This window comes from Anabrus simplex, chromosome 1 (genome assembly GCF_040414725.1).
Source record: "Anabrus simplex isolate iqAnaSimp1 chromosome 1, ASM4041472v1, whole genome shotgun sequence".
NCBI lineage: Eukaryota > Metazoa > Arthropoda > Insecta > Orthoptera > Tettigoniidae > Anabrus > Anabrus simplex.
In genome coordinates, this window is record NC_090265.1 from 1,122,668,569 (window position 1) to 1,122,696,025 (window position 27,457).

At 38.0% G+C, this 27,457-nt stretch overlaps 1 protein-coding gene across 1 annotated transcript in view; it reads right to left on the minus strand.

Annotated features, from left to right (window-relative positions):
- Positions 1-27,457, minus strand: part of LOC136858086 (rhomboid-related protein 4) — a 60,652-nt gene that overhangs the window by 29,596 nt on the left and 3,599 nt on the right. The window contains exon 2 of the mRNA XM_067137357.2: positions 3,202-3,529. Coding sequence (XP_066993458.2) covers positions 3,202-3,529 — 328 coding nt within the window. The remainder of the gene's footprint in view (positions 1-3,201; positions 3,530-27,457) is intronic.

The following is a 27,457-nucleotide window of genomic DNA, read 5'->3' on the forward strand; positions in this document are numbered from 1 at the left end:
TTATGCTGTTGCTGATCCTAAATAAATAATTTTTTTTTACAATTTGCTTTACGTCACACTAACACAGATAAGTCTTATGGCGATGATGGGATGCGAAAGAGCTAGGAGTGGGAAGTAAGTGGCCATGTTCCTAATTAGATACAGCCCCAGCATTTGCCTGGTGTGAAAATGGGAAAGCATGGAAAACCATCTTCAGGGCTGCTGGGGTTCAAATAAATAAATTAATTAATTAATTAATTAATTAACCTGTATGCTTGTCTAATTCCTTAAAAATCTAGCTTTTATCACAGAGACTCCATTTGAAAAGAACGTAGCACAAGTTTTCAAATCTTACAATGATTGTACAACTTGGGGAGAAACAAAATGTAGTCTTATGAATAACACATTGTTGTTGCACCTGGAAAACGCGTTGTGATAATGTTGTGGGAGAAATACTGCCCCACAACACGTTATCAAGAGCGAGAATTCTGTGACATAACTCGCATAATATTGAACCTTAAATGACAATCTTTCCAGCCAAAGTTATAAGCTGAAATATTTCACATAATGGTTTTTGGAGGTGTAACAACAATATACCAGGTGAATCAACTGCCCCTACCAATATTTTTTTTTTCTTCAGTCCAACATACATGTGGACATACATGAGGTCAATATTTCTCTGCAAGCATCCCGTATGTACTAATGCACTGTAAGCACATCCTGCAAATGATTCTGAATACTATTAATGTTTCCACCATATGACTTTAGACTATTAGAAAAATATCACATCCTTTCGATCATTTACAGATCTCTGCCTGTGACAACATTAAGGGAAAATGTCACCATTGCCTTAAGGGGTCCATTAATAATTCTAAGAAATCATTGATACAATTAGGTTGCCATATAAATTTCTGAACTGTATCTGTTTCTTTTCTAAAATTAATGTAAAAGCACACTTTGTTGCAAGGCAGCCTCTGTATGAGAGGGAGTATTTTATTTGTATCACTCACAGCCGTAGCATAACAAACATGGTCAAACGCTAGCCTACCAATGAATAGAACATAGTGCTGACAGTTCGAATCCTACAACATACAAAAATTTACATCAACATGAATTTTCAAAGCTTAAACACAGGCCAGTATGTGCCACCCGCAAGTAGTAAAACACTGCTATTATTGTTTGTGTGGACTGTATATACTGCACTGCTCAGAATGAACAGTCATTCAATGTATTTCACAGACAAATACAATGACATGCTCCTTATCTAAGGGGAAGGAAGAAAGAATGTGTTGCAGGCACTAAGTCCATATCAGGAAAGGTATCTGGACAGAAGATAACTGACTGAAAGACTTTCTGCAGTGTTGATAGATGTTTTCAAACAACAGGGGTACTTCAGACGATACTACCTTTCCAAGAGAAGACCATGACATCTGGTGAGAATGAGGAAGCTGTTCTGGACACAGCTCAAAATAACCTACATACGAGTACACAGAATTGCACAACAGGTGAATATCAGCAAGGCTCCCGCTCTACAAACACTGCATGTATATAAATACTACCCCTATCATCTTCAGCTAAAGGAGGAACTCCACGAAGAGGATTTCAAAGCTCAAATGAATTTCTGTCAGTGGCTGTTAGGAAATCTTGAAATGATGCAGCAATTCTGTCAAAACTCTTGTTCTCAGATGATCACGATTCCACAACAATGGTACAGTCAACTGCCACAACATGCACTACTGGAGTAATGACAAGCTCCACTGGGTGTAATAGGCAGCCTATCAAGTGCACTGAGGAGTGAATGTATGTGGAATCTTAGGAGTTTGGCTTATTGGACCATATTTCTTCACAGGCCATTTAACAGGTAACCTTCTCTTTCTACGCCATGAACTCCCATTTCTGCTAGAGGATGTGTCACTTGGAGCACATGTAATGATGTGGTTTCAACAGGATGGAGCTCCACCACACTGGATGTTAGCTGGCCGTTACCACCTGAATGAGACACATACAGGAAAATGAGTGGGAAGAGGAGGACCCAACTCCTGGCCCAACAGGTCAACGTATTTAATGCCATTGAACTTCTTCCTGTGGGGGAATCTGAAACAAACATTTTACACCCAGGAGCCAGAAAATCCCACGTGCCTTCAACAACTCATCGCCGAAACCTGTAGTCAATAACATTGGTTACGCTACAGTGCACTAGATCCATTAAGTGGTGTGCCTAGATGTGTATAAATCAAGCAGGTCATCACTTTGAATACTTGCTGCTAATGGAACTAATTATTCCCCTCCACTACCAATTACATCTTCGTCTGACCCTGAAGACATACTGACCCTCCTTAGGACCACATACACTTTCATTCACTGAAAATGTGTATAAATGAGGTTATTTCATGTACAGTAAGGGACGGTAAAAACTAAATAAATCAAAACTAAAACAGTATCCCTGCTGATTAACCTACTATAAAACTGTTTCAGTAAAGAACACATGGCTTACCTGAAAAACCAATAGCACAAGTATGCAATTAGCATGGATCCTGAAATAAGTGAGCACCTATTACATGTAAGACTGGCGCACTGTAGCGTTTGGCCTCCTCTTTGAATCTACACTATACTGTACCATAACACAATGTGTGTAGATTACAGTTTATGATAGTTTTAATATACGAGTAGTCACAATGTCCATTGTGTGTTTCACAGATGTTTCATTTACATATCAGATCATTTAGAAGTACATTCATGGTTTCTACAACTTAATAATATTATACCGAGCTCGATAGCTGCAGTCGCTTAAGTGCGGCCAGTATCCAGTATTCGGGAGATAGTAGGTTCGAACCCCACTGTCGGCAGCCCTGAAAATGGTTTTCCGTGATTTCCCATTTTCACACCAGGCAAATGCTGGGGATGTACCTTAATTAAGGCCACGGCCGCTTCCTTCCCACTCCTAGCCCTTTCCTGTCCCATCGTCGCCATAAGACCTATCTGTGTCGGTGCGACGTAAAGCAACTAGCAAAAAAAAAAAAAAAAAAAAAAAAATTATAGCATAACAGATTGCTATTTTTGTGTAGGCTGCAAATACAAAGATATCTATTTTACTGTGTTTACTGTGCATATGGGGAAAGTTTTCAGGACGTAGATAAAACAGTGGTTTGCATAAAACAATATTGGTAGGGGCTGCTGATTCACCTGGTATAAAATTGTTTCAGAAAAGAACGCATGGCTTACCTGAAAAACCAATAGCACAGGTATGCAAGTAGTATGGATCTTGAAATAAGTGAGCACATGCCTGCCCTAATAAGACATAGCCAATATTAGTCATGGAACACAGTATCACAAGCAGGAATGCAAAATTAGTGCTTCCGTAACGAGGTTCCAAAGAACGTCCTTTGATTAGAAATGATATCATATTGTAATATAAATGCATGTCATCTCCATGCTCAAAAGTGGACAAAAATAAACGTTTGAATTCATGACCAGAGAGCACTTTATCTGTACTGATGCATACATCCCATTTCTCCCATGGTACACTGAATGTTCCAACGTAGAGCAGCACCTGGAAAATTAAAGAACATTTAGTTCTAAACTGCACATGATCAATCATCAAAGTAGCATAATGTGTTTGCAAAATTAATGATATACTAATATATTTACACTTCCTAACACAAAAAAGTGACTGGATGAAAAAATTTTAAATCCTAAAATACAAGCACATTATTATCAGTGATGGGAAAAGTATAAGAAAAAAGTAACTGGACTGAATTACAGTTACCTGAGAAATATTTTACTCAATTGCAATTACTTTTTCAATAAATAATTAGTAAAATTACAAATACCTCAGAGAAAACCTCAAAATAATGATTTTTTGCATGAAACAGGTCATGATAATCTGGAATATACGAACCTTGTGGCAAACAGGAAGATAAACAGGTCTACCCCCTGTGTGCCAAAGTGTGGGAACAAGAACAGATACCAGAGGAATGGAAAAAAGAACTGCTTGTGGAGAACGGAGCATGCCATTGCCACTGAGAAAGAAGCACTTAGATGGAACTGGCAAGGAAAAGAGGAAGACCGAGGATGACCTGGAGGGGAAGTGTGGAGGAAGAGGTGAGGGAGGACAGCAAATCCTGGGCAGACTTACAGCTGATTGCCAGGAGACAGAACCAATGGAGGACTTATGTTGCAGCCCTTCGCTCCGAAAGGGGGCACAGGATAATAAGTCAAAAGCAAGTCAAGTCAGAGTAATCCAGTCTTAAAGAAATCACTGACACTAGGGTAAGTTAACCAATAAAACCAACTTTACATCACCTTCTATACCAGATGTATGCATAAGTCTTTTCCGGTTTCACTAAGAGACGGCACCAGCGAACAGTACACAGCGTATGGATTTGACACGTCAGTTTGTTCGTCTGACATTAACCTACCAACACACACAAGTTGAGTCCGCCAAACACTAGTGTCTGTGTTGTATCGTTCAGTAATCATGTTGAAGTCTGTGCCTGAAAAGGAAAATTCGTGGTACGCATTGCTTTTCTTATTTAATCAAAAGAAAAAGACTGTGGAAAGTCATCGTTTGCTAGTAGAAACGTATGGTGAAGAAGCTCCATTGATTAGAACATGTGAGACATGGTTTCGACAATTTAAACATAGCAATTTCAATGTGAAAGACAGTGCGCGCTCCGGTAGAACACAAAAGTGCGAAGACTCTTGAAGCCTGGCGAAACCGTTAATGCACAATGCTATCGCCAACAAATGATTAATTTAAATCACGCACTGATCAAAAGACGACCGGAATGGGCCGGAAGACATGGCAGAGTGATTTTGTTACATGACAATGCACTGCCTCACACAGCAAAAGCAGGGAAAGACACCTTGAAATCGCTCGGATGGGACATCCTTCCGCACCTGCCGTACTCCCCCGACCTGCCGCCATCAGACTATCACCTCTTCACATCAATGGGGCATGCACTCGCAGAGCAGCACTTCAGCAATTTAAAGGAAATTGGAAAATGACTCGATGAATGGTTTGGCGCAAAAGACAAGCAGTTTCTTTTGGCATGGTATTCATAACTTACCTGAAAGATGGGTGAAGTGTATAGAAGCCAATGAGCAATATTTTGAATAAACAAAAAATGAATTTCCATTGAAAATTACGTGTTCTCATTACCACAAAACCTGGCAAAAACTTGTGCGTACACCTGATAGTTAGGTTATTCCTACTGTCTATATTTCTGAATTTGAACAAAACTTATCCCTTTCAGACCTGAAAGAAAACTGGCAGTGAGAATTTTTGTTTGCACATCAAAAACTGACTAAAATACTTTTAAATACATATATTTTTAAAAATAAAAATTAACATCTGAGAAAAAGCACCCACACAATTGTGCGTGTCAGGACTTAATACACTACTTACAAAAAAGAAAAATTACCTCAATGCATGTGAATATACATATGTACATGATCAAATGTTCTATTTTACAGTGGGGAATAATTTAAAACAAATCTTCATTCAATCACAAGTAAATATTACATTTTCTACACTGAGGAAGAGTTTTGCTTTTACTGCCCTTTTGGCAGCAGCACACTGCCGTCGGATCGGAAAGAAAACTGGAGGTGTGAATTTTCATTTGTATGTCAAAAACTTACTAAAATGCTCTCAAATACATGTTTTTACTGGGCAATATTCCCCGTTCTGAAGGCCTAATATATCAGAATCACCAGATAAATTTAAATAATACTGTTGGACTGTCATTTGAATTTGAAGCACTTGAATCAAGATACACTGAAGCAGATGAGCAATGTTGTGGTATTTGTTCGTAGTTGAGTGAGGTGGTTGCAGCTTCTTGCATCCAACTAAATGCATTTCTGCTGCTATTTATCCCAAATGGCCCAGCTGCATGAAACAAGAACATCCTACCATTTTATGCTGTGTGTTATTTTACGTTACATGATACATTTGGTCTATTATGTTCTGTGATGTGGTGTTATTTGTATTGTACTGTATTATCACCATATTCTAGACTTGTCTCATTTTGTTGCAGATATTTGGTAACAAGCACAAGCTTCAATTTGCTAACCTTTGAGTTTTTAGTTGCTCCTTCAACATTAAGGTTAATAATCAAATGCATCTGTGACAACATTTGGAGTATTTAGCAACTGATTTATGTACCAGGATTTTTTTTTTTAAATTGATCAAAATTACTGATCAATTCTACCAAAAATCAAATTTCCTAATATAACAGGTGCCCCTGATGGCACGCATATTTGCATTAAATAACCTCCTGCAAGAGTATCAACATTTTTCAGTTACAAAAGGATTTTTCACAGGTGTTAATGGCATGGATTGATTCAGATTACAAATGTTTATTTATAGATGCCAGATCATATGGATCTTCAAGCAACTCCACCACTTTTATGAATTCCAAAATGGGGTGAATGTTGGAACTGAACCAACTAAACCAGTGTTTCTGAATAGCCTTGGGGGTACTGTTTTTTACAATTGGCTTTACATCGCATCGACACAGATAGGTCTTATGGCAACAATGGGATAGGGAAGGCCTAGGAGTGGGAGGGAAGCGGCCATGACCTTCATTAAGGTACAAACCCAGCATTTGCCTGGTGTGAAAATGGGAAACGGCAAAAAACCATCTTGAGGGCTGCCGACAGTGGGGTTCGAACCCACTATCTCCTGGATACAAGCTCACAGCTGCGTGCCCCTAACCGCAACTTTGAAAGAACTGAAGGGTTACGTTTTTTTTTTTCCTATGATATTGCTAATAAGATAGGTATACAAGAATAGTGATACGGTGTTGAGACACTTTCAGACTGGAGGTCTCAATGATGTCTACCTTCTGGAAAAATGCTAAAAGTGAAGACTGGGAAATGAAACTGAAAAAGGAAAAGTGACACAAAAGTGTTGGACATACTGTACTGTATATGCAAGAGACATGAATTTTAAGGGACTCATATGTAACCACAACATATTTCATCAATGCTTCAAGATATGCCAATACTGTTATATTAGGTGTTGGTGTTTTCAGGTTACATTTAATGTTCATTTCCACTTATAATATAAGGCTGAAGATGATCCAATACAAAGATTGAAACTAGCCCCAATGTAATATATAATATTAACATATTAAATACAGTATTGAATAGGTGGACCTTCTCATCCTTGTTGATAGTAAAATCATCAATACGGACCAACATGTAATTCATTTCATATAATGTAATATGTTAATGATTTAATAACAATTTAATCATCATTGTGGTTACATCTTAAAATTAGCTTGTTATTGTCTGTTAGGTCTTCAGCTCGAAGACTGACTGGATCTTCAAACAGCACAATCAAGGATTATGTTGTTACAGAACAACTGCAAAAATCAAGCACCATAATGAGCATTATGAGGAGAGGTAGTTTGCCATTGCGTTTTTCACAGCTTTTTATTATACTGTAAGTACAATATTTATGACAGGGGTATCTCATAAATATTGGAAACCTAAGAAAACAAAACGAGAGCAATTGTCCAACAGACTCTAACCAACACAACCTCTAGAGTGAAATTCAGGGGAGAGATTTCAGACAACTTCAAAATCAAGACATGTATAAGGCAGGGAGACAGTTTATCACCTCTGCTCTTCAATTGTATACTGGAGAAAATAATTTGTGGATAGCGGAAAGAGGTGTGCACGAAGAGTTTGAGATTGAGCTTCAAATAGTACAAGAGTAGTGACCTCACAACAGATTGCCCAGCCTTTGACAGATGATCTTGCGATATTCTCTGATTCCTGATGTACTGCTGTAAAACAAATGAACAACCTATGTTGTGCATAGAAGGTTTAATTAAAAAATATATTATTTTTACTTTCAAAATTTTACAATAGGAAGTTCTATTTTCTGTGGTGCGATTTTATTCCACTTCTGAGCAGGAGACACAAAGAAGACACTGCTCTTGCAAGTGGAGGAATAAGGGACACACCTCAACCTCTCTGAACTGACCAGTAATTCAGCTGTAAGCAGTTGAAAGGATTGATGTGAGAGTTACCAATGATGGATTTTCTCAGAAAAGCCATATCTTTGTTACAGAGAGCAGTTATAAGGGGCAGTGTCATGGCAGTATTTAAATGACTGTGTTGAGCAATTAGTCATTCTGCTCAGCATTGAACTCCCTCTAATTTTGTCATGCTCTCTACAGTAGTATGTAGTTCCATTTTAAATTGTTGCAAATATGAATGCCAAACCATTTTAATGGGGTGCAAGGCATCAGATTTTTAGCAGGAAATCGTAAATCTGAAGTTGTAACAGTGTTCTGGCTCTACTTTATTGGTTATATTTACACTTCTATACACATTCTATTTATATCGCACCACAGACCCTCATTAACATTTGATTGTAACCTATCCACATCGCTCTCATTTCTAACAGCTCTGTAAATGATGTCATCAGTGTACTGTGCCATAGTGGAATATACTCAACCTGGCGGATCCAGATTAAAAATTGTGTACAGGAGCCAAGCTATCAAACTACCCTGAATCACATCCAAGGTGACTAAAATTTGGTCTGACCTGGCTATACTGAACACAACACACTGTGTTCGACCTACCAGAAATGATCTCAGCTATGCCAGCAGTTTGCCTTGAATGCTATATTTTCTAAGTTTTAACAATAATTGTTGACGAGTTACCTGATCCAATCAAGAGTTACGCAGTTCACTTGGGAGATATTAGATTGAACCAGGGAATATTGACTCATTAATTACTGCTGTTAAAAGTGTAGTACAGGATTTTTCAGAAAGGAATCCATGTTAGATATTATTCAAATTTGTAATGAAATATTAGTCAGTTTTTAAGCTATCTGGTTCTTCAAGAAATTAATTTAATCTCATGAAGAAAATCCAGCAAATGTTTACCAATTATGCAATCCATACATTTACAAACATCAGATGTTGTGTCTATATTTTCACTAATGACCTCTTTGAACATGGGAACACTACTTGTTTTTTCTCATTCATCTGGCACAGTCCCACTGTCACAAAGAGAAGGTGCCAATGCATCTGCACAGTGGAGAATTCTTGTTGACACATGTCAGCTATTTGCTGCATGGGGTCTGGTTTTCCAAAGACTTGCTGCGACCTCATTAGCAGTAGAGACTGGTGAGGGTGGAGGGGGGGTCCTTGTCAGCTAAAATGAAATTTATCTGCTGAATGTGTCTGCTATTTCATCAGGTGAGGAAACCAAGAATCTATTATACTTGACAACGAATGGAGCACTGTTGCTGCTTTGAAAGCCTATAGCACTTTAAAGATGGAACTAAGGCTGTAGATATATTATGAACTGTACGCATTGTGTATTAATGATTTTGTTTTGTTCCTGGACAGTCAGCACTTCAATATTTCTCCTTCAGATTCCAGATACGATCTCCCTTGTGATTGATGGTGTTTTCAGCTTGTTTCGGCACTGCCTGATCAATGCATTCAAGGAATACTTTTTCCAGTTTTGCCAGATCTCACTGATATTTACACTGCCAGTAAAAGATATGAGGGGAACAGGAAGATTTTTTGACAGAAATGAGGAAAGATCATTCCATTTAGTGCAGGAAATATTATATATTGTTTTGGAGTGGAGTTTTGGGGAGAACTTTTCCAACCAATTTGCTTTATGTCGCACCGACACAGGTAGGTCTTATGGTGACAATGAGGAAGGGAAGGGCTAGGAGTAGGAAAAAAGGGGGCATGGCCTTGATTAAGGTACAGCTCCAGCATTTGCTTGGTGTTAGAATGGAAAACTGTATTCAGGGCTGCCGACAGTGGGGTTTGAACCCACTATCTCCCGAATGCAAGCTCACATCTGCACACCCCTAACCACACAGCCAACTCGCTTGGCAGGGAAGGTTTTCTGTAGGTTGTTCTGTAAGTTGTTAATACAGCTTGGTGATCACAGATTCCAAGAATTAAATCTAGAGAACAGGAATTTTCAGTAATGTGCTTAGCTTCAAACACTAACTGAAGGAGGAAAGTGTCATAGAAAGTGGAGAGAAAACTATTGGCAAGCACATTATTTGGCACTGGAGCAGCATTTCTAGACATTGTAATTTTAAGATTGAGTCACCAGCAATAAGCCCTATAAACTGTGCAGACATGCAAGCCTACAAAGCGGTTGTCCGAAGATAAGGGAAGGTTATGTTCAATTGAGAAACATGAGAAACAATTTTCAGCTTGTATAACACTACTGTTGGCACATTTTGTAGCGTCTGGCATTGCCCTTCGATGCATCCACACAATGCATGGCTTTTTTTTAAATTTCACATAGTGTGAACAGCAGTTGTCACGTATTCCATGTTTAAGTGAAAAATCACACGCGCGATTCACAAAACACGTGCCTCGGTAAAATTTCAATGATCTGAGACACGAAAACCTTTCCTTGTACTACTTTTAGGAATACAGATTTGTTGCAGATCATTTTTGTCCACATTCACACAGTTCTTATTGTTTTTACTTTTACACATCTTGGTATTTTATTTAATGTTGCTCTTCACTTCATTGGAATAAATGTTTAAACAATATGACACAAATCTGCAATGAAACCAGGCAAAGGAAGCTTTTATATATCGATATAGAAAAGTTACTTTACGCTGAACGACACACATAGGTCTTATGGCGACTATGGAATAGAAAGGGCTAGGAGAAGGAAGCAGCCATGGCCGTAATTAAGGTACAGCCCCAGCATTTTCCCCGTGTGAAAATAGGGAACAGTAAAACATCTTCAGGACTGCCGACAGTGGGGTTCAAAACCACTATCTCCTGAATGAAAGCTCACAGCTGCGTGACCCTAACCGCATGGCCAACTCGTTCTGTACACAGAAGTGTTAATCAGCACAGGCAACTCGTTATTAAATCACAGGTAATAGAACAGGAACTGAGCACATATGTTAGGCATCTGCATTCATAACTGAATGTTATGCTCTGTGTTGAATTTTGTAGACAAATGTCATTACCTAGTCATTTTTTCATTAAATGTTTTGTAACAGCAAGCCTCCTGTTTATGAAACATTTTTTTAATGTTCATGGGTGAAATGAGGAATTTATAAAAGAGTACCTTGATTCTGAGAAATCCATTATAATCAGTACCGTTTCTGCATTGCCGTAGTATGAGTGAGAAAATAATGGAAACTACAGAAAATCCAGAGTAGTTGGCATCTCTGAATTGAGTCATAATTATGTTGAACTTGCATCAATCCACAGAGGAGAGCAAGGCATTATTCTCGTCTACGAAGACTTCAGAGCACGATACACTGACCCGATGAGGAATTTATTACTACCACACATAATTTCTACCCACACACCTTCAGCAGTTGCCTCCAACTCTGAATGTCTTGTAGAATTACACTCTGATTTTGCAGCAATAAGAACTTTTGAAAACACAAAAGATATTCTGAATTCTTAAATTATTCTCACCCATGTACATACGTGTGTGACTGATAGACAAGCAAAGGCATCAAACTGCATACTAGCATAGTGCCTACTCCCATTTCAAGCGGCAAGAGATCCATCAAGGTTAAATCATTACTATCCGCTTTGTAGCTAACTTCTCTTATGGACACTGTAGAGAGGTCTGGAATAGTCTTTGGTAAGCCTACATAACTGATGGTCTGAAATTGACCATCATCACCTCTCATCCCCTGATGAGCTCGTTTCTTATTCCAAGCCATTTTGAGAAGATCTATGAAAGCAAACTTCATTGGCATGTGCACAGAGCTGCACCTAACACCAATGCAAAGGTGGTACCCTGAGTTAAGTCGAGGGAACAAGGCCATTTACATGACCCAAACAAAGATGGCAGAATACTGTAAATCAAGATGTGAAAATAGTTGATCTACAATCAGACAATGCAGTTGATCAAGTTAAGTGGAGTAAAAAGATCCACAAATCAGATCCTCTACTAACCAGAGAATGATAAGCAGATAACTTTTAAGAGCACAGAGGGACCAAAGAAGAAATAAGGCACCTGTAATTGATGACATACTCTCAGAATTACTGGTTGCCTTGGGTGAAGTAGGCAGAGCAAAGCTATTCCATCTAGTAACACTTATGCTATTCAACTGACATCAGGGTGTTAAAATTCTGCCTCACAGCAGTTGTTTGAAATGCTGGAAGTCAATGACCTAAAGTTGTCATAACCTACTTAAACATTCTCAAATGCAACCAACCTCAGCCAGAAACCACTATCTTGGGAACAAAAGGCTAACAACTAATCAACTGCACCATACAGGTTGACTATTCTACTCACTGTGCAAAGTGTATAAGACAGGTGATGTGCTGCCTAGTTTTGAGAAGAACACTGGTATCCCTCTACCTCTACCTAAAAAAAAGTGATGAGAGGTGAAAAAACTACTACAATGTATTAGTACTTCATACATAGAAAATGTTATGAAGTTATTTAAAAAAGGATGGAAAAACAAGCTGAAGCTGAACTGAAAGATCAGTTCCTCATCTGAAGAATATATACAAAGCAATACTGACTATGTCCGATGGCAGGAAAAAAAAAAAAAAAGGAAGAGCAATCCCACAGAGTATTTGTAGATCTGAAAAAGATATTGTTTGGTTTAAGCTTTTCAGGATTATGAAGATGACTGGGAACTTGTGCAGGGAAAGGTCACCTTAGCTATACATACTGCAAATGTAGATTTAGCTTTCTCTAGTGTAGCTCACATCTGCCGTGATGTGAATTATGGATGACTATCTGTATAAAAAAAGTCATGCATTTTATGTTAGTATAAGTTATTTCATTTCTGTATGTTTATAAATGATCTATGCAATACGCATACCAAATTTTGAGTTTTAAGTTACATTTCATAGAATTTGGAAAATGACCATGTTTTCCATATTTTAGTGGCAATACTACATACTTATAACATTTTCAAAATATTCATTCCTCTTTAGTTAATTTTCCTCCCAAACATATCACCACATGACAGTAAATAATCAGGCTATTATAAGGTAAATATGCATTTTTCTCTATTGATACGTCATTTCAGTGTGCTTGAATGCCAGACGTAAGAACTTAATTTATGTTTATGTGAAACTGGCTATTACCAACATCTTAACTCTTCTCATAGAGCAGTGTTGACAGTTAGCTGAGTGGTGAGAAGAGCTGTGTGGTCAGTCCTGGACAACTGCTAAACACACATCTTAAAAGTAATAAAAATAATAAGTTCTACATCAGGAAATTCACCATGAACCCAACATGCAAATGGTTTTTACCAAAAGGTTAGAGATTTGGTATGTTATGAAGACATCCCAATTCATTATTTTAAGAAGACTCTTTATAAGGCTTATCTGGCGATTACATTGACCTATTCGCCCAAGACTTGGAAAACAAACTCCAGGGAGGAGAACAGGTAGTGGAAATACAGTTACTGAGAAGAATGGGTGGTAAAATAAGGAAAGACAAAATCAAAAATGAGGTAATCAGAGAGAAGCTTGATATAGAAAAACTGCGAGACAAAACTGGAAAGGATCACTTGAAGTGGTGCAGACATGTGATAAGAATCCCCAGGGAGGAGTATGGAGTAAGAGTGGAGGGAAAGAGCCTGAGATGAAGATTGAGGAAAAAATGAAAGTCAATGACCCACTACCCAACCTGAAAGACACCCAGACAGAAGAAGAAGAACAACAACAACAAGAAGAAGACTGTAGAGTACAGTGTAGTTTGGTCAAATGTGTGGAAAAAAACTGCAGAAACAGATTTCCATTGGTTCAGTAGATAAACACAGAATAAAAACAGATGTAAAAAAAAAGGATAAGTTATTGAAAAGCAATTGGTGGAGTAAACCATCTTCTAGCTTGTATGCAGCCGTTTTAGCAGTAACCCAGTCCTAAATACTTATTTTTATTGTTCGTAAAAAAAAAAATCAACCCATGACAGATGAATGTACATTCTGTAAGACACACATAGGACTTTGTTATTGTGATGTTACCTTGAAAATAAGAGAGAAGCTATAAAAATAAGTTTATGTGGCTATAACATATGGAAGTACTGATTCAGTAGGCCATTTAATTTCAAATAATAATTGGTGCTTGAAGGGAAAACAGAACACACCAGACCTCTTAATGTGTTCCAATTAAAAACTGCTAACACTTAACTGTAGCTTATCCCAGTGTGTGGCTGCTTCCTTGAAATTATGAGCTACTGATATTTTTTAATAATAATTTACATCTCAGTATTTGTCTTAATTTCTTGTTTATATTATTGTGTTCAGCCAACTGGAAATCCATTCAACATTAACACGAGATTAAACATAACTGGTTTCTATTATTTATTACACACACTGGTAGCAACACGATGCCAGCTCTGTGGACTAGGGATAGTGTCTGTCTCTTACACGAAGACTCCAGGTTCGATTCTCAGCCAGGTCAGGGATTTTTATCTGGAGGTCCATTCAGCCGATGCACACTGAACCCGCTGAAAGGAAAAACTGGCAAAAAGTCCAAAAGTCAAATCCCAGAATTCTTTGTAAAACGTTCCTTTTTCAATTAGTTGAAGACCATATGCCATATACCTTGACAAGGAAATGATGCAACAAGTACTGTACTCCTTGCTGCGCAGGTCTAAAGTGGCACATCACACTCACACGATTCATTGCGTAGCTGATAAACGAAGAGAGTGCTGTGTTTTATAGTTGTTAAAATTCATTATGTGTTTAAATACGAAATAGTAACCATTATGGAATAGTCACCTGGAGGTAAGCAGTTTAATATTACACTATGTCTGAGTTGTTTATTTAAGGAAAAAACACTGAAAGTATTAAACAGACAAACTATATATTTTGTTAGGATTGAAATCTAGTTCATAGTTACATTCCTATGATCTCAATTTCCTTGCAGGCACGTCCGGGCTATAATTTTTAACTTATTCTCATATTGTGAGGACATTAATAAAAGTTTGCTAATACTGTATTTGCATAGTTTTTCTGTATAATATTTTCCTTAATAGCTGCCATGGCCAATTATTTTTAATATTTAGGCAACTGTATTATGTTCTTTATTTTTTTCTTAAGGATTTGGCTGTTCTGATATTTTTTTAACATGGTGAACCATGTATTATGTTATAAGACATTCATGGAAGGAAAAAAGCAGAAGATAAATTGGGAGTCTTGAAGGAATTTGTGAAAACACGCACTAAATGCACAGAAAATCTAACTTCGAATTTAAATAACAGGCTGCCTTATTTTATCTTTGATTTCAAAAAGAAGTGGCAGGTGTCCAGCAGAAATGAGGCAATATTTCTTAAAAATAATAGGCAATGGTTGGAAATGGAGGTTCCCAAATGACTCAGCTGCAGAAAGAAAAAAAATGGTCGACCACAATTACATGATATCACTGAAAGATCAAAGCATCAGAAAACTCAACATCTGTGGCTCCAACATTCTCCTGAAGAACTTTCATATGCTGCCCAAGTGAGTCTTCATTCTGTTGGTAATTTAGAACCTTTGAAAGTTATTCAAGACTTTTTTTTTGCTTTACGTCGCACCGACACAGATAGGTCTTATGGTGATGATGGGATAGGAAAGGCCTAGGAATTGAAAGGAAGCGGCCGTGGCCTTAATTAAGGTACAGCCCCAGCATTTGCCTGGTGTGAAAATGGGAAACCATGGAAAACCATCTTCAGGGCTGCCAACAGCGGGGTTCCAACCCACTATCTCCCGAATACTGGATACTGTTACAAGTAACTAATCTCATTTTGTTCCGTATTTTATCCAGGATTCCGGTGTTGTAAAAATTCTTATGACTCAGGCGACTATAACAGCTGAAGAAACCCCAACTCCCGCAGTGAAAAATTCTAGTCAATACTATTGAAAAGCCCCAATTCAAGCTGTGATCAATCCAATCTCCAATTGGAGGTCTGGTCATTGTAAAAATGTAAATCATTGTTCATAAATTCTGGCAAGGTTAATGCACTTATTGTACATACTGTACATATTGTAAACTGTGTAAATAGCATAAGACAACTGTATTTAGTATTAAGTTAGTTTACTGTAAGTTCCAATGTTTATAGTTTTAATTCTTGACCTTATGATTAATATAGGCTGAAGATGCCCATAACTAGGGCGAAACATGTCCCTAACTGGTGTGTTTCATTCATGTAGTATTTAACCACTAAAAATATATATTTGTATTGAAAAGGTGGACACAATAATTTTAATCTTGAAAGAGTTTACTTACTGGATACTGGTCGCACTTAAGCGACTGCAGCTATCGAGCTCTCGGTATATTCAAGATTTTACAATTACCTCACCAACATAAGCGTCAAAATACAGGACTGCAAACAAGCAGTTAAATATGCTTAGTACCCAAGAACTGCCAGCAACCAACGCTTTATCTATGTTTATTGACAATAATCTTCTGACAAGAGAACAATATAATAAAATTAGAAAAAAAGATCTCGCTCTATTTCCTTCTTATAAGAAAATCCAGTTCACCAAACAGGAATGTTATCCCAAAAAAGAAGCTATTACTAGCATCACAACTTCTACAAAAATAAAATGACAAGCTCTGCTGAATTACACAGCTTCACGAATTGTGCAAGCACAAAAGGATGTTTTATCGAATCAAGAACTACAGAAAATGAATAAATTGTGTTTGATTACTAAATGGGGATTCCATGGATGCAATCAATCAGAGTACAAGCAGAGGTTTACCACAAACCCCCAAGCAACTGATGCAAATATATTTTCATCTGTAGTAGCCTTGTGACTGATTGTGGCTGTACAAACATCCAGGATCAACCAGGAAAACAATTTACCAGAATAGAAGGTGTTCATCTACAGATTTCGTAGGCCCATCAAATTTCAGTTTGCACATAAAACTGCTGATCTTTCCAAGTCTGAAAGAACTCATATAGGAAAGCAAATTAAGGACTTACAACCCTAAAAAAAATACACGTTCGATGACACAGTTATTGAAATAACTCACTAACTACTACTCACAATGGTGGAAGGGAACGTGTGCAACGCTCTGACTGAAACCACATTTATGCAACATTGCTATATTTGTGGGCTTTCTTCTAAGAACTTTAATGATTATCACAAAAGTTGTAAATGCTGAAGCAAGTCATGAAAATTTTGGATTTGGGTTATCGGTGCTTCATGGAGGGATAAGGTTTTTATAATGCACTGTACACCTTGCATATAAACTACCTCTGAAAAAGTGGCAAAGTGGCAGGCGCAGCGACTATAAAATAAACATTTATTTGCCGAGACAAAAAAAAGGAAAATACAGGAGTTCAAAAATGAAATGAGTCTACACATTGACAAACCTAAGCCTAGATGTGGAAGCAGTAATGATGGCAACACTGCCACCGTTTCTTTTCTAATCCAGAAAAATCATTGATTACAGGAGTTAGCATTGTGATAATAAAGGTATTTACAGTTATACTGCAAACTATATCCAGTGGACACATCACAGTAATTGACAAATTTAGATTATATGCTTTGGGTACGGCTAAATTATTTATAGAGGAGTGCCCTTGGTACCCAATGCCAACAACCGTTCATAAAATGTTGATTCACAGTCCTAAAGTAATTTCCAGTGCTTTGCTTCCTATCAGACAATTAAGTGAAGAAGCACAAGAAGCCAGCAATTAAGTGTTCGAAAGGTTTAGAGAATGTTTCACAAGAAAAGTGTGCCAAGAGAAGATTAATCAAGATGTGCTTAATAGGCTCTTGATTGCATCTGACCTGTACATTTCAAGTATGGAAAATTTACACACTACAAGAAAGATATCTTTTGATAAAGAAAGTTTTGATATGTTGCTGCCACTGAACATTAACTCTGGTTGTGAAAGTGAGTCAAATAGTAATAGTTCAGATTCTGACTAAAAACAGCTATCATCATCATCATTTCCCTTTAACCAGCTGTAGCCGGGTACGGGCAAATATGGTTCCTCTCCACTTTCTTCGGTCTTTCCACCACTCCTCCTCCAAAACTGTGTCCCAGTCCAGGTTTCTTTCTATAATGCTGCGTTGGATGGTATCCTTCCATCTCAATCGTGGTCGTCCACGGCCTCTCCTTCCTTGGATTTGCATTTCCATCACCTTTTTTGGCATTCTTTCGTCGCTCATTCGCTTTATGTGCCCAAACCATCTTAGTCGGCTCTTCTCTATTTTATCATTCATTTTTTCCACTCCAATTTCTTCCCGGATTTTCTCATTCCTTATTTTGTCTCTTCTACTCTTCTGTATCATACTCCTCAAGAATTTCATTTCAGCTGCCTGTATTCGACTCTCATCCTTAAAAACAGCTATATACAGTCCTAAATAGGCATGTACAATAAAATATGCTATTATTCTTGTTGTAAACATGTGTTTCTATCAATTAAGTTACCAAAATACCATCCACATAATTTTTGCCAACGTGAGAACAACTGAGGAGCTATGCATTCATGAAAGCAAAGAAGAACAGACAAAAGAATTTGTCAGGTTGACCACATGCCACCTCGTGATCTGCTGGCTTTCTGGCTGAGGAGTGGTAGCTTGGTAGGGCATGGCCTGTCGGAACAGTAATGTTGTGGAGTTTGGTTTTTGGTAACAACATTGTCACAGCAGTAGGGTTGGCTAGTGTGTGCATGCTTCGAAACATTGGGCCAGCGCAAGCAGCTATATCGATGACTCGACACAACAACGCTTCACTGTTTTGAAGCAGCGAGATTGACTGTGTGTCGTGTCCCGTGAGCAGAAACTCCACTCGCTCTGTTCATGTCGGCTACATCAATACTTCGAAACAGCAAAGCTTTGAAACAGTGACGGTGCTTTGTTTATTCTCTCGCCTCAATAGAAGAACTCCGTGTGATATTGCCCTAAAGATGAGCCGACACTCGTTAATAAACGCTTCGTATTCCAAACTGCATGTCAAGTTACTAAAAGAACAATGTACTCTGCAATGCAATATCTTTGCTTTACACAGAAAAAAGGACGTTATTGTTCCCAAAGCGTGATCATATTATAAGAGAAAGACACTCCCATTTGTCAAGCGCAAAAGTTTCAAAAATAATGTTTTTAAACTTCAAATTGAAGTAGATTTTTAAACTGGATCAGGTAAAATCTGTTACTGCACATATAATACCAACCTTGGACTCTTCTTACATTTAATTATTCATTTTATAATCATTCAAATTAGCTAAATAGTTTGTTAACTATCTTACTATGTTTTCGTAACTAGTTTAAGTTGCTTGTTAATGTACGTATAATTCCGATTTCAGACTATTCTTAGATTTCATTACTCATTTTATAATTATTCAAGTTAGTTCATTTACTTAGACCAGGGCCTCTTAGGGTGCATGCACCAGTACACTGCATGGTGCACGGTGCAAAAAACGACTTTACTTGGTTGACCAGAGTGCAGACCCCCATTCCTCGATTTGGAGCAATAGTGCTCTCTCTCTTTCCCCATGCCTGTCTCACTCACTCAGCCTCTCTCCCTCTTCCTCACTTGCTCTGTAGCTCTCCAAATCCAAGCCGAGTTGAGCCGAACTTAGCCGAGTCGCCCCAAGACGACGCGCTGGTCTGAGCCAAGCCGACTGGGACCGATGCACTGTGCACAGGACCTCTGCGCCTCAATTAGCACGCATGAGATTTTAGGCGTTTGAGAGGCCCTGACTTAGACTACTATTTTACAATGCTTTTGTAACAGAATTAGATTACGTTTGTTATTGTACACAGAATACTTATTTTGAATACTTCTTAAATTTCATTAATCATTTTATAATTATTCAAATAAATTACTGTTTTAGTGTGCTTTTAACAGTAAAACTGATCCCTTTTAGTATCATTGCAAGCACGCAGTGAAGAAGCAAACACAGTTTATCACTACATACTAGTACTTGTTATATACTGTACATCATTTATTTATCATACTGTGTTTTGTACATTTACTCATTAAATATTTCATGAACCTCATATTTTATCATTATCAGAACATGGAACATTTTATTTGGTGTACTGAACTTAGCTATGAAGTGTGTTCATGTTTCACCACATCACTGCGAAACACTGCTTCTCTTGCAGTCCGAGACGGACGTGCGTCGTGTATCGACACACTGCTTCGAAGCAATTTCCTGCGCCGTATCAAATGTTTTGAAACAGTCAGCAGTGTCACTTTGATATCACTACACAGCAGGTCACATCTAATTCATGTTACATGCCCAGTACATGCTTCTCAACATGTTGCTGAAATTATACATAATTATTTATCACTGGTAAGTTAGTAGTCTTCATAAAGAAAATTTCCTTTAAATCACCAATTGAGATTTTAATTCTCCAGATCAGCAGTACATAATTCTCCACTCCCAATTACAACAGTGTTAACCAGATGGGGAACAAGACATTATGTGGTCTTGTATTATGCTCAGCAGCTACTATCAGTTAAGGAAGTAGTTTGCTCATTGGACATCCAGCGTCCCGAAATTCCCTACTTCACCGGGACCTATTCACTTTCCTCTGAATGTGTCATTAATAGATTTTCAAAAAACAAAACTCCTAGGACAGTAAATAAAGAACTGAAACGTTTTTCATATATACTCCACGTAACTACTTAAAGTTGTATGATATTAGACATATTCCAAAAGGAAAATCTTTCACCCCTCAACATTCTTCAGATAAGCACCAATAATTTTGTGTGAAGGGGAAAGGAGTTTCCCATTATATAAAAACATATTTAGGGACAACAACAGTTTCACAAGAGAGAACTTTAATCAAAAGCCAGTTGTGATCAGTAGTTCATCACTTCTCGTAGATGACAGACCTACGAATGCTTCAATCTGAAAGGTATAACGTTAAGTTCATACTCGAGGGCTGAGAAGAGATGGATGTAGAATCAATCAATCAATACTGATCTGCATTTAGGGCAGTCGCCCAGGTGGCAGATTCCCTATCTGTTTTCCTAGCCTTTTCTTAAATAATCGCAAAGAAATTGGAAAATTATTGAACATCTCCCTTGGTAAGTTATTCCAATCCCTAACTCCCCTTTCTATAAACGAATATTTGCCCCAATTTATCCTCTTGAATTCCACCTTTATCTTCATATTGTGATCTTTCCTACTTTTAAAGACATCACTCAAACATATTCGTCTACTGATGTCCTCCCACGCCATCTCTCCACTGACAGCTCGGAACATACCACTTAATCAAGCAGCTCGTCTCCTTTCTCCCAAGTCTTCCCAGCCCGAACTTTGCAACATGTTTATAACGCTACTCTTTTGTCAGAAATCACCCAGAACAAATCGAGCTGCTTTTCTTTGGATTTTTTCCAGTTCTTGAATCAAGTAATCCTGGTGAGGGTCCCATACACTGGAACCATACTCTAGTTGGGGTCTTACCAGAGACTTTTACGCCCTCTCCTTTACATTCTTACTACAACCCCTCAATACCCTCATAACCATGTGCAGAGATCTGTACCCTTTATTAACAATCAGATTTATGTAATTACCCCAATGAAGGTCTTTTCTTATATTAACACCTAGGTACTTACAATGATCCCCAAAAAGAACTTTCACCCCATCAACGCAGTAATTAAAACTGAGAGGACTTTTCCTATTTGTAAAACTCACAACCTGACTTTTATCCCCATTTATCATCATACCATCGCCCACCGTCCATGTCACAACACTATCGAGATCACCCTGCAGCCACTCACAATCTTGTAACTTATTTATTACTCTGTACAGAATAACATCATCTGCAAACAGCCTTATCTCTGATTCCACTTCTTTACACATATCGACGAGGAGAATGCCTATTTGGCAGTGTATAAAGATGTGGAGATCGTCCTTGTCTCTGTGTTTTTGTGATTGTCCTTTTCTCCTCTTTCTATTGCTCCCTCTTCTTTCGCTGACCTGTCATTGCGCTCTTCCTATTATTTTTCTTATCCCTGTTTCTATCTCTCTAAATATAATTTATGTGACACTTGGTTGTTCTTTTCCAGTACTCACATACGTTCATACTCTAATTACATTCGTAATGTTAAAAAATTTGTAATTTCTTTTAAATTTAATATTTTGAGTTTATAGGCATATTTTGCACTATTTAAGTGACTATTTGCATGAAGTTTTGTACAATTTTAAGGCATGAAATTCAGAATCCTAGATATCTACACACAGCATATAGGCCTATATCTTCATTATAAACTCTTATGCCTTTCAGCATTTCCAAGCCTCTGTAAATTTACTAAACTTAGCCACAATACTCTATTTGCAAAAAGCACCTCTTATCTTAAAATCATAAGAAATAGTCTAAACATTGTTGTCTTTATCTCCCTCTACTTCTCTTTCCCTCCATGATAGAGTCCATTATTCTCCTAGGTAACTTATCTTCCACCATTCCCCTCACACGACCACCGAAGCCGGCTTATGTGTACAGCTTCATCAATGAAGTTCATTCCTAACTTAGCCTTTATCTCCTCATTCCGAGTAACTTCCTGCCAATGTTCCCACCTATTTGTGCCAGCAATCATTCTCACAACTTTCATGTCTGTTACTTCTAACTTGTGAATAAGATATCTTGAGTCCACCCAGCTTTCACTCCTGTACAGCAAAGCTGGTCTGAAAACAAACCAGTGTAAAGATAGTTTCATCCGAGAGCTGGCACCTTTCATACAGAATACTGTTCATCGCAACTGAGAGCTTGCTACATTTGCTTTGCTGCACCTTGATTCAATCTCACAATACAGTATTACCATCCTGGGAGATACACATCCTAAATACTTGAAATGGTCTACCTGTTCCAGTTTTATATTCCTAACCTGACATTCAATTCTCTTAGGTTTCTTACCTACTGACAACACTTTAGTCTTGGAAAGGCTAATTTTCGTATCATACTCATTGCAAATATTTTCAAGTTCTAGATATTAGACTGCAGGCTTTTAGCACAATCTGCTATTAAGACTAAGTCGTCTGTATACGCCAAAATGCTTACAACATTTCCACCTATCTGAATCCCTCCCTGCAATTTTATACCTTTCAGTAGATGAACAATGTAAACTATGAATAACAAAGCTGAAAGATTACAGCCTTGTCTAACCCCTGTAAGTACCCTGAACCCAGAACTCGTACTACCATCAATTCTCACTGAAGCCCAATTGTCAACACAAATGCTTTTGGTTGATTTTAATAATCTACCCTCAATTCCATAATCACCCAGTAGGGCTAAATCTTCTCCCTCGGCACTCTTTCATATGCCTTCTCTAGATCTACGAAACAAACACAAGCATTTATTCCCCTAGTAACGTTTATCAATTACCTGGTTTTCATCCAACTTACTCTTAACCATAATCACCCCCTCACTACGAAAGTGCCAGTGAACACCCTGCCTGATATACTGATCAATGAAATACCTTGGTAGTTAATGCAATCCTTACTGCTTTCTTCCAATCAGACGGTACCTTACTAACATTCCATGCTAATCTTATTACTCTATGAAGCAATTTTAACCATGCCTTCCCACTATATTTCACTATTTCAGGTCTAATTTATATATCCCTGCTGCTTTATGACAATGGAGTTTATTTACCATCCTTTCTACTGCCTCAAGTGTAATTTCACCATCATCATTGTCCTCCTACCCATGAGTCTGGTTGTTCATGACGTCACCAGAAAGATTTTCTTTTACACAGGGAAGATTTTCAAAATATTCCTTCCACCTGTTCAGTGATTCCCTGGGATCTATTATGAAATCACCTGAATTATCCTAAACACTATTCATTTCGTTTCTCCCTCCCTTTCTAAGATTTCTTATTACTATCCAGAAGATTTCCCTGCAGCTTGACCTAGCCTTTCCAGGTTATTTCTAAAATCTTTCCACGACTTCTTGGACTCTACAATTATTTGTTTTGTTCTGTTTCATCTACTGTCTGCATCAGTCCTTGTTTGAAGCCATTTCTGATATGCCTTCCTTTTAAGTTCACAAGCTGCCCTCACTTCATCATTCCAAGAAGATGTTCACTTTCTTTTCCATCTTTATACACAGTTGTTCCCAGGCATTCCATTGCTGTTTCTACTAAAGCATCCCTCTATGACTCCCATTCTCCTTCTATATCCTGAACCTGCTTACTTTCTGCTGTTTGGAACTTTTCGCTAATCATATCCATGTATTTCAGTCTAATTTCTTCATCTGGAAATTTTCTACCCTTATTCTTCTCCAGACAGATTTCACTTTCTCTATCTTACACACAGAGATACTTGGTTCGCTACAGAGTGGTCTGTATCATCAAAATATTCCTGGAATACCCACACATTCTTAACAGATTTCCTGAATTTAACGTCAGTTATTATATAGCCTATCATGGATCTGGCAACCCTACCCTCCCATAGCAGCAGTGAATAGCCTTATGCTTGAAGAATGTATTTGCAACTGCTAGTCCCATACTAGCACAGAAGTCCAGTAAATGTTTCCCATTCCTATCAGCTTCCATATTTTCCCCACATTTACCTATCACCTTTTCGTATCCTTCAGTTCTATTTCCAACTCTTGCATTGAAATCGCCCATTAGCACTATCCTATCCTTGCTCTTGATCCCAACTACAATGTCGCTCAGTGCTTCATCAACTTCATCTTCATCTGCATCCTCACATGGTGAATATACCAAGACAATTCTTGTCCTAATTCCTCCATACCCCCATCATTCCCTCATTTATGTGGCTAAAAGAAACTATGTTGCGTGCAATAGTATTCCCAATACACAGTCCTACACCACACTCTGCCCTTCCCTTTTAACATCTGTTAAGAACACCTTACAAATGTCCTATCTCTTACTTCTTCTTTGCTCCAAAAGCCCCATTAATATTAATAGCTCCCATCGAATTTACCAAGTTGTTCCCAAGGAGTCCCTCATCTGTAATGCTGTAGAAAGAAATGAGGGATACCAAAGTACAGCAATTATACAGAAAAGAGTGAGGCAGAGTTGTAGGTTGTCCCTGCCTCAATTTTATCGAAAAACTTCAAAATGAGTTTATATGGAACAAATAAACAAAAAGTGCCTTATCCAAACCTGGACGTTGGCAACCTAGTCATTGCCCCCAACTAAGCCAGAAGTCGCTGATCAGCATCCTGGCCAAAGATTACTTGCAGTAGAATGGCTAGTTCCTTTCCACTCCTCCTCTAGCCAACAGCATGTGGGCTACCCATCCAAGTGGTGACCACACCCAATGTTGCTTAACTTTGAAGATCTCACGGGATCTGGTGTTTCAACTTGGCTACACCACTGGCTAAAGAACAGGCAGAAAGAAAGTTAAAGATGAATTTGGAAAAGGAATAAAAATTAAAGGAAATGTAATCAATACTCTAAGATTTCTTTCATGTACTGCTATTTTATGTGAATCTTCAAAGGATTTGGCAATATGGTAAGAACAAGTCTTGAGTAGTACAATAGTATAAGATTAAAATGAACAGCATAAATCTAAAACAGAATTATAGAATGTATGGTAATATAATGACGTTAGGTGACGAGGAAAATATCAGACTGAGAAATTAAGTTCCAAAGAAAATTAATTAATAGGGAAATATCAGACTGAGAAATTAAGTTCCGAAGAAAATTAATTAATACAGTATTGTTATTTGGCTACTAGAGAAGTTACTGAATTGATGGGAGACAAAAGTGTGACATAAAATGCAGACTAATCCAGGTAAGAAAGACTTTTCTCAAGAAATGTCTTCATCTCACACAAAGATACGCAAGTTATTTAGAACTTATTTCTTTTGCTATTTGCTTTACGTCGCACTGACACTGATAGGTCTATTATGGTGACGATGGGACAGGAAAGGCCTAGGAATGTGAAGGAAGCGACCGTGGCCTTAATTAAGGTACAGCCCCAGTGTTTGCTTGGTGTGAAAATGGGAAACCATCTTCAGGGCTACCAACAGTGGGGTTCGAACCCACTATCTCCCGGATGCGAGCTCACAGCTGCGCGCTCCTAACCGCACGGCCAACTCGCCCGGTAGAACTTATTTCTGAAGACCTGCATATTGAGTGTGGCATTGTAAGTTACAAATGTGAAACATGGATTATACCTGGTAACTTAGAGAAAGCAAATATAAAAAGGAGACTTTTAAATGTTCTTCAAAAAAAATCAAAAAAATCAATCACTACTGATCTGCATTTAGGGCAGTCGCCCAGGTGGCAGATTCCCTATCTGTTTTCCTAGCCCTTTCTTAAATGAATGCAAAGAAATTGGAAGTTTATTGAACATCTCCCTTGGTAAGTTATTCCAAACCCTAACTCCCCTTCCTATAAACGAATATTTGCCCCAATTCGTCCTCTTGAATTCCAACTTTATCATCATATTGTGATCTTTCCTACTTTTGAAGACACCACTCAAACTTATTAATCTACTGATGTCATTCCACGCCATCTCTCCACTGACAGCTCGGAACATACCACTTAATACCAATATAAATGGTCCGTTATTGGACGCATGGCTCCAAGAATGAGTTAGCTGAAAAATTTAAATGTCCAATAACAGACCATTTATATTGGCATTATAAATTTACTCATTCAGGACAAATATTTCAAGTATCCCTATGGGAATCAACATGTATATCATCTGATGGCCAGGCAGGCATCAATTTTTGGTAATGAGACAAAGTCTCTCATAGTGCAATGGAACTGCCGGTGGCTCCAAATAACCTATGCAGTGGCCTTCACGGTATGCACTAGCCATGTGTCTTGGTGGGTGTGCTATTTACCAATGGATGAGCCCAACTTACCACACTGGGGCGAAACATTGGCAACCAGGAATGAGTTAGCTGGAGAATTTATCATGTCCAATAACGGACCATTTTTATTGGTATTATAAATTTACTCATTTGGGACAAATATTTCAGGTTACCTATGGAAATCAACATCTGTATCACATACCACTTAGTCGAGCAGCTCTTCTCCTTTCTCCCAAGTCTTCCCAGCCCAAACTTTGCAACATTTTTGTAACACTATTCTTTTGTCGGAAATCACCTAGAACAAATCGAGCTGCTTTTCTTTGGACTTTTTCCAGTTATTGAATCAAGTAATCCTGGTGAGGGTGCATACACTGGAACCATACTCTAGTTGGAATTTCCCCCTTAATTATTACAGGGACAGATAAAGTTCCGCCTACTCTAATTCTCTGAGTTCTATTTTCTAGAAACTTAGCCACCCATTCAGTCACTCTTTTGTCAAGTCCAACTGCACTCATTTTTGCCAGTAGTCTCCCATGATCTACCCTATCAAATGCCTTAGATAGGTCAATCACTATCCATTTGACCTCCTGAATCCAGGATATCTGCTATATCTTGCTGGAATCCTACAAGTTGAGCTTTAGTAACCTTTCCTAAACCCAAACTGCCTTCTATCAAACCAGTTATTAATTTTGCAAACTTGTCTAATATAATCGGAAAGAATGCCTTCCCAAAGCTTACATGCAATGCCTGTCAAACTGACTGGCCTGTAATTTTCAGCTTTATGTC